Here is a 7955-nt window from a genome sequence, read left to right as displayed (position 1 = left end):
AATACTCGGGCACTCGTTGAAAAGGTAACAAGATTTTTTGCATTTCTTATTATGATAAAAATAAACCCATTTATATTTATTTTATTGGCAAAACAAAAAAAAAATCATTTTTATGGTTTAATATTTAATGAAATAAGCTAAAAAAAAATATATATATATATATATATATCAGTAGTCTGTAGTGGTAGACTTGTTTCACACCAGTCCCATCGTTCTCTATATAAACCATTCTTCTCTCTCTCTCGCTCTCGTTTTTTTAAGATTCGTCTCTCCCCTCTCTTACGATTTTTCGATCCAACGATTCACACAGATCTAAATCTAATGGCATCCAACGGTGAAAAAGGACTGATCGTAAGCTTCGGCGAGATGCTAATCGATTTCGTACCAACCGAATCAGGCGTATCTCTCGCCGAAGCTCCTGGTTTTCTCAAAGCTCCAGGCGGTGCTCCAGCCAACGTCGCGATCGCAGTTTCTCGTCTCGGCGGACGATCCGCTTTCGTCGGAAAACTCGGTGACGACGAGTTCGGTCATATGCTCGCTGGGATTCTAAGGAAGAACGGTGTCGCTGATCAAGGGATCAACTTCGATACGGGAGCTAGAACTGCTTTAGCTTTCGTTACGTTGCGTGCTGATGGAGATCGCGAGTTTATGTTTTACCGGAATCCTAGCGCCGATATGCTTCTCCGTCCTGATGAACTCAATCTCGACCTCATCAGATCCGTACGTTATATATATTAATCTCTTCCTTTTTTTCATTTTATTGGGATTTTGCAGATCTAGAAGATTTGAATTTTATTGGAAACGAAATTGGATTAGGAGTGTTGTTGAAGCGTGTAGTTTTGGGAATCGCGTTTTTATTGAATTGAGATCATTTATGATCTCATGAGTCATGAGGCGGTGACTTTTCTCATTTTTTATTTTTATTTTCGCGGGTGTTAATTTTTTTTTTTTATAGATCCACGTGAGACCACGTGATTTGCCCAATTCCTTCCTTCACAAAGACAACTACAAAATAAAATAAAAGCTAGAAACCTTTTTGGCCGTGAATATAAAGCAAAGTTTGTTTAACAATCACCATCTTTAAAAAAAAAAACTCTTAAGCTTATAATTCTTATGGAAACGTTTTCCCTTAATTAGCTTTTGTAGTGGTGAGCTGAATCTCTGTGTTCTTTTTTTATCTATATTTTGAGTATGTGATAAGAAAAAAAGGTAAAATGTGCACATATACGTGTAAAGTAGGTGTTTTTTTTATAGCAATAGAGATGAATTCATGTCAGGTTGAATATTTTTGTGTAAAAATTGTTACCTTTACAGCTAATCTCAATGGTGAGGACATTTTTGCTTTTCTTTTACAGTTTTGATAATGATTGACCCCTCTAAAGAATCTTAATGTATATGGGTCCCTTGATAATTTATTCCTAATAATGATCCAAATTGTGTTATTTTGTTTTGATTATGTGAAAGTTTTTGACATTTTTGTGACGAATGCAGGCGAAAGTGTTTCACTATGGGTCGATAAGTTTGATAGTGGAGCCATGTAGGTCTGCTCATTTGAAGGCTATGGAAGTAGCGAAAGAAGCTGGAGCTCTTCTTTCCTACGACCCTAACCTTAGAGAACCTTTGTGGCCATCAAAGGAAGAAGCCAAGACACAGATTATGAGTATTTGGGACAAAGCTGAGATCATCAAGGTGAGCGACGTTGAGCTTGAGTTTTTAACTGGAAGCAACAAGATTGATGATGACACCGCAATGTCCTTGTGGCATCCTAACTTGAAGCTCCTGCTTGTCACTCTCGGTGAAAAGGGATGTCGGTATTACACTAAGGTAACAACAACACACTCAAAACATTTTTACCATGATCATCATCATTATTATCGTATAACATAACTGTCTCTTGGTTATGCCTTGTGTGTTGTTGTGTCCGTTAGGTGATACCAGAAGGCAAAACTAGTCTGATATATAAAATATCATTTCAGGATTGCTTTTAGGATGTTAGCATCTTTTTTTTAATAGGATTCGAGAAACTCATTAATATTTTATTTTTTTTATTAGGATTTCAACGATTCAGCAGGAATCAATTCTGCTACTTGATTAAATATTAGTGGGTGTTTTAGTAGGTTTGGTAGATCTCACCAACTGCTGCATTAAAAAAAATTGAATTTTTCGTGGACCCTCCAAAAGATTAATGTTACTTTAATCAATCGAGAGGGGGTTGCAAAAGTCGTGATCTCTAAGGTTCTTTGTTTTGCAAACATGACAAAATGTTCTTGTCAAGAAAGGAAATTACTTTTGCTTTTTTCTTAGTTTGCCGAATCACATGAACATGGAAACGATTTTTATTCTTTGCTTATTTACGTCAATAACTTTGTGACCTTCACTAACTAAATGGGTTTCTCTTCTTTTACACTTTTTAAACTGTGTAGAGTTTCAAAGGATCCGTTGACCCTTTCCATGTGAACGCTGTGGATACAACCGGAGCTGGAGACTCCTTTGTCGGTGCTCTCCTAAACCAGATTGTCGACGATCAGTCCGTTCTCGAGGTATAACGGACAAAAGAAGCATCTCTTGTTTATTGGATGAATCCTTCATTAGCCTCAAGATTCCATCTAGGTTCTAACTTATTTATTTAACGGACATCTCTTGTTAATTTACAGAACGAAGAGAGATTGAGAAAAGTGTTGAGATTCGCCAACGCTTGTGGAGCAATCACCACGACCAAAAAAGGAGCCATTCCAGCTCTTCCCTCAGATGCTGAAGTTCGCAGCTTTCTCGAAGGGAAATAGAAACAAAAGCAACTCAAGCTTTCACCATGTAATCCTGTTTTGCGCGGCTTTCTTCTCTTTTCGTATTCTTGTTTTCGGATTGGAGAGAAACAAATTGGGCATTCCGCTCTGTTTTTGTTCCTCTTCTTCAAATATAATGGTTTAAAAAGACTTCTGTTGCAGTTCATGGCATCACATGCTAATAAAATGATGCATTATTTTTCTCCCATTATTGAGCCTAAAAACACCTTCCCGTTGCAAATATACTTACTCATACAAATACCTATTACTGGTTCGAATCAGATCATAAGAGAAAGCAAGACATACACAATAGATGAGTGCGTGTAGTTTTTACATATACGAATCAAGTTCGATATAAAGCTTCACTTGTTTCATCCATAATTTAGCCTAGGTCGGGTACAAGGAAGTGGTCTTCATCATCATCATAACGGATCTCAAGCCTCGGCTTCTTATTCGAAACATTGGACTTCATGGCTCTGTTGTCGGAATGAACATGGGCCAAATGTGAAAACGAGAGCTCGGGAACTTCAGCTGCCGGTAGAGCCTCTTGATCAGGCTGGCCACAAAAGAAACCCATCTCTGCAAGCCAATCCAGCTCTCCGATATCAAGCTGCTCTTTCTCCTAATTTACAACAAGTAAATTTATATACATGTCAAAACAAGCTAAAACTAAGAACAAAGATCAAGTTTTAATTAAAGATATATAGGCTATATAGCATTCATCGATTTGGTTAACCACTTCTCACCTTGTTACTGCAGTCAAGATCAGAGTAGCTGAAGAATTCATCCGTAGCCCACAAAGGAGATGGAGTAGGGGATTGCTGAGTTTGTGGTTTAGAGAGAACCTGCTTTGCATTCTGCTGGTTAGATGGGTCAAAGTGATTCTTCTCCACTTCTTGACTGCAGCTAGTGGAACTAAGAGCAACTCGGATTCCAGTTGCTAAGAACCTCTGGTGATTAGCAGAGCGAGTATTTGGCGCATGGGTAGCCTCGTCGCAGTCTCTGCAGAGAAGAGCTCTATCCTCTACACAGAATATGAAAGCTGCCTTCTCCTGCAAGTCAACAAAGATGAACACAAGAAACTGATTTAATACAGAAGTAACCTTGAAAAAGTATTACCAATATTGGATCTAAATATTCAACCTTCGCAATCTAAAACATGATCACTTTCCCACCAAACACCTTACCTGAAGTTAGAACTAAAAACCTATTCTTTGTTAACGAATAGAGATACAAAGCTAAGAAACTTGTTGGTCATTACTCCTAAAGAATATGCCAAGTAAACACAGGAGGTTTTACAACAGAGAAACACAGGAAGATCTTATTACAAGTAAACACAGAGACATAAGAGGAGGTTTTCTTACAAGGCAGATGTCGCAGGGAGGGAATTTAGTTGATAGAGAGTCAAGAAAAAGGCGCTGGTGTTTGCTGGCCAGCTTATTAGCAGCATGAATCTCAACGTCACATCTAGCGCACAGAGCAGCTTCATCGGCACAACATATAAGTGTAGCCGGAGCTTTCTCACACACATCACATTGTATCTTCATCTTTTCTCAAAAACAGAATCTGAATATCAGAGCAATCTCCAAAGAAAGATTAAGAGGAACTTTTTGTTTTCTTCCCTTGTTGAAGATAAACAAATGGAAACGAAACTATGAGGAGAGAAACAAATAACAAGAAGAGTTTTTAGTTATTGTGTTTCAAGTTGAGAAGGGAATGATTGGTGAAGAGAAGAAGATAATAGAAGAGGAGGAGGTTTTATCAGATTTTAAGATGATTCTGCGTATCAAAAGGAACCACATCCTTGCTTCTTTTACATCAATGCCTTTGTAGTTGTAGGAGCCCACTCTTCTTCTTCTTCTGCGGCTCTCTTTGTTTCTCTCTTCTCTGTCACTCTCACTTTTGTATTATTTTTGATATTATTTTCACTTACATTTTTGGGGTTAGTTTATTATTTGTTATGATATCATTTTTGTTTTTGAACAAATTTGAAATTGTCGTTGAATATACTAGATAATATCAAAAAGTGGTTTAATTGTCTTAATGTTTGTCTCTGTATACTACAGTGTAGCCGTAAAATCTTGTGGACAATAATGTTTCACACAACAAACATATATTAGTCGGCTGAAATGTTTTTTGCGGTCTGTATTGCATATTGGAGAAGACATTGAATGTTCTTTAAGATCAATACAAGTGTTGATGGAATTGCTGTTGACTAGTCTTGTGGCTTTCCTTGTTTACTTTTTAGTGGATATGCTCAAAACTTCATTATGAGATAATGATTTGGATTTGTATACCAAAAACAATACTATTGAACAAATATCTTAACACAAGTAGATTTTGTATCGTAAACACAATTGTAATAGATTATAACAATTTTGAACGTGATTTAATTTTTTTTACATGCTATGATTTCGAGACCCAGTCTCTATACCAAATAACCAAATCCAAACAACTAATAATTGCAGTGCAAGGAACTCTGTTTCTTTGGGCTATCCACCCACATGTTTTCCCTCAATGACCTTACCAAAAGGCTTCTCTTGTAACACTCAAACGCCAATACCCTGTAGGCCAAGGCACCCGTTAAGCTGTGTTAGCTAAACCCTAAAATCAAAGACACTGCGATATGGATGAGAAAGGAATTGTTCAGGAGCACCTCTCACTTTCGTGGACATATTCATACTCCTCAGCTCTCTTTCTGAGCTTGAGAAGGCTTAATTCTTACTCCATTTTGTTGTTCCTGCTGTTGAATTCGCTGCTGCATAAGCTGTTGCATCTGTTGCTGTTGAAACTGATACTGCTGTTGCTGTTGCTGTTGCTGCTGTTGTTGTTGTTGTTGCTGCTGCTTCTGTGAATGAATTTGAAGTTGCTGGAACTGTTGTGCGGCTAAGATTGTTTGCATTGACTGATTGTTGGAATAGAATTGTTGGTTTGATCCAAACGACCCATAGTTCAACGCTGATGGAGCAACTTGGCCAGTCAACACCTTCAGATGCTGGATCTCTTCCTTAAGTGCTTCGTTGAGTTCTGTTAATAGAGAAGATTCAAATTGATCATACGAACCAAATAGCACTTTTCACACTGAAAGCAAATATTTGTGATAAAAGAGGCTCACCATCTTGCAAGTGAACTTGCTGCTCCATTGTTTGTAACCGCAGCTTCAGCTCATTGTTTTCTACAGTCAAGCCATTTGTGTCTCTCTGAACAAAGAGAGCACAACTTTTAAAACCCATCAAGAAATTGCAATACACGAACAAACATTGCAACGCTACACTTAGAGCAACACTACAAAGTCTCAAAACCAACCTGTAAGAGAGTCAACTGGGCTGAGAGAGTTGTAGCCTCCGTTTGCAAAGTCTGTACTTTTCTCTCAAGCTCAAATATGTATCTCGTCTTCCTTTCTTTTGATCTTGCAGCGGACTGCCTGTTTGCCCATATCCTATTGTATGACACAAAAACAAATCACACACTTGCTCCACATGTTTGAGTTTGTACATATTTAAACGCAAGTTATACTATGTTTTAAAAGTGAACTCGAAAACATGCAAAAGAGAGAGAATTAAGTAGCAATTTCATTAATATTTTGTGAGGTTAGGTAATTCCCAAAGTTATGTGAAAACAGTTGAAGCAACTAAAAGACTGGTGGCATCAAAGATTCAAACGAAAAGCACAAAATATTCATTATGTCCATCCAAACTCTGGACATAGTAACCAGAGAAGCACAAAAGAAAAAGACGAAAAACTAATTACCTCTTGGCACGTTTTGGATCGATGAGAGCAAGCTCAGCAAGTTTAGTAGCAGACATGGACTTCTTAGCATCAATGACAGAATCATCTTCATTCCCGGACATTAGCATCTCATTGATATTCATTGAACCATCCATAGACTGGCTGTGTTGGTGCCTGATCCTTGGTCTTTCGCCAAAACTATTGAGTGTATTCTGAGGATTGGATGCCGAGCCTGTCTGCATCATTGACTCGTTTTTCCAAGGAGTTCCTCCTGATGGCTCACCCACTTGAGCCGAAGACGTGGCAGAAGAATTGAACTTATCCATATCAAGATACATAGAGAGTAAGTCTTCGTCAGTCTCATCAGAGAAAGAAGGTCCATCAGCAGCATTACCAACAACACCAAGATCACTATCAAAGCTCAAATCATCTGGGAGAGTAAGGATTTCAGAATGAGCTCGACGGTGTCCAATCTTCTTAGGTGGGTTATCAAGCATACGGCTAATATCATGGCTCATTCGGTTAGCATCTGATCCATGACCACTGGGACCAGAATCTGAGAATGCAGAGCACCGACCTGATGGAGATGGAGGAGGAAGACCTCCTCCACAAGGTGCCGGAGACTTCTCCTTATCCATTTCTAGTAACTTTCCACACCAAATCAACAGGTCCTGCAAACCGATTAAATCACACATAATTTCTCAAATCAAACTCAAGCTAGCAAACTTCTCAAATGAAAGAGAAACAGAGAAGCAACAACCCTAAGAATGAAAAGCTCACGTTTTTATCCTTAACCCTTAATCAAAATAAAAGACCCTAATGAAAAGCAGATCAAAGGAGACGACTTTGTAAGACCCACTTACAAAATAGATCTATTCAGCAGCTGTTGTAGTGTGACCCAGCAAACAGAGAGAGAGAGAGAGCGAGTGAGATCCAGGAGAAAACTTTCTAGGGAAGAGTCTTGGGTTTAGGACAAAGTAAAGAGATGAAATTGAGTTTTAGGGAGAAGAAAATGAGAGGAAGAGAAGAAAGAGAGAGAGAGATCTATGGAGATGATGAGGGAAGGGCGAGCGAATTCGATTCTTACAACAACAGATCATTCATCATCATCATCATCATCATCATCATCATGAGTAAAGGAATACAATACAATATGCCCTCTCAAAACGCGTCGTTTAGCGTGTTCCGCCATTTCCGTTAAGTGTGACGATGATGAGATTACACAAGATTAAAAATGATTTTAATTAATTAAAAGCGTAATGTCACACCACCAGGCCTAAGCCTTTTTCTTAAAATATTTTATGGGCCTAAAGCCCAGCTATTCAAAGCCTAAAAGTTAGAGGCCTTTCCTCTTTCTTTTTTTCTGTTGGAAGGTGACATTATTTATCACGAAGATTGTATGAACTATGAACCTTTTAATTTTTTTTTTTTTTTTTTTTTTTT

At 38.1% G+C, this 7955-nt stretch overlaps 3 protein-coding genes across 4 annotated transcripts; 1 reads left to right on the top strand and 2 right to left on the bottom strand.

The window, feature by feature from the left end:
- LOC104749721 (probable fructokinase-1) lies at positions 190-2989 on the top strand. Its single transcript, XM_010471402.2, has 4 exons — positions 190-720; positions 1492-1824; positions 2424-2540; positions 2655-2989. Exons 1-4 carry the CDS (start codon positions 322-324, stop codon positions 2781-2783), a joined length of 978 nt encoding a protein of 325 aa, XP_010469704.1. The 5' UTR covers positions 190-321; the 3' UTR covers positions 2784-2989.
- On the bottom strand, positions 3018-4595 carry LOC104749720 (B-box zinc finger protein 25). Its single transcript, XM_010471401.2, has 3 exons — positions 4148-4595; positions 3530-3835; positions 3018-3405 (listed from the first exon to the last, which is right to left on the bottom strand). Exons 1-3 carry the CDS (start codon positions 4328-4330, stop codon positions 3166-3168), a joined length of 729 nt encoding a protein of 242 aa, XP_010469703.1. The 5' UTR covers positions 4331-4595; the 3' UTR covers positions 3018-3165.
- On the bottom strand, positions 5104-7704 carry LOC104749718 (probable transcription factor PosF21). 2 transcript variants are annotated; one of them, XM_010471400.2, is made up of 6 exons: positions 7376-7704; positions 6534-7183; positions 6090-6222; positions 5899-5983; positions 5447-5810; positions 5104-5347 (listed from the first exon to the last, which is right to left on the bottom strand). In XM_010471400.2, exons 2-5 carry the CDS (start codon positions 7148-7150, stop codon positions 5470-5472), a joined length of 1176 nt encoding a protein of 391 aa, XP_010469702.1. In that variant the 5' UTR covers positions 7151-7183; positions 7376-7704; the 3' UTR covers positions 5104-5347; positions 5447-5469. The 2 variants fall into 2 exon arrangements, with proteins under 2 accessions (XP_010469702.1, XP_010469701.1); XM_010471399.2 differs by having other exon boundaries at positions 5440-5810; positions 7376-7703.

The sequence above is a fragment of the Camelina sativa genome, chromosome 16 (assembly GCF_000633955.1).
Source record: "Camelina sativa cultivar DH55 chromosome 16, Cs, whole genome shotgun sequence".
Lineage (NCBI taxonomy): Eukaryota > Viridiplantae > Streptophyta > Magnoliopsida > Brassicales > Brassicaceae > Camelina > Camelina sativa.
The sequence above is the reverse complement of the archived record's forward strand: the minus strand, read 5'-3'. Positions and strand labels throughout refer to the sequence as shown.

Coding starts and splice junctions, on each gene's coding strand:
- LOC104749721 (XM_010471402.2), top strand. CDS start 322: ATGGCATCCAACGGTGAAAAAGGACTGATCGTAAGCTTCGGCGAGATG. Junction 721..1,491: donor ATCTCGACCTCATCAGATCC/GTACGTTATATA, acceptor TGACGAATGCAG/GCGAAAGTGTTTCACTATGG. Junction 2,541..2,654: donor ACGATCAGTCCGTTCTCGAG/GTATAACGGACA, acceptor GTTAATTTACAG/AACGAAGAGAGATTGAGAAA.
- LOC104749720 (XM_010471401.2), bottom strand. CDS start 4,330: ATGAAGATACAATGTGATGTGTGTGAGAAAGCTCCGGCTACACTTATA. Junction 3,836..4,147: donor CTCCCTGCGACATCTGCCTT/GTAAGAAAACCT, acceptor GTTGACTTGCAG/GAGAAGGCAGCTTTCATATT. Junction 3,406..3,529: donor ATCTTGACTGCAGTAACAAG/GTGAGAAGTGGT, acceptor GTTGTAAATTAG/GAGAAAGAGCAGCTTGATAT.
- LOC104749718 (XM_010471400.2), bottom strand. CDS start 7,150: ATGGATAAGGAGAAGTCTCCGGCACCTTGTGGAGGAGGTCTTCCTCCT. Junction 6,223..6,533: donor GATCCAAAACGTGCCAAGAG/GTAATTAGTTTT, acceptor GTCATACAATAG/GATATGGGCAAACAGGCAGT. Junction 5,984..6,089: donor CCCAGTTGACTCTCTTACAG/GTTGGTTTTGAG, acceptor CTCTTTGTTCAG/AGAGACACAAATGGCTTGAC.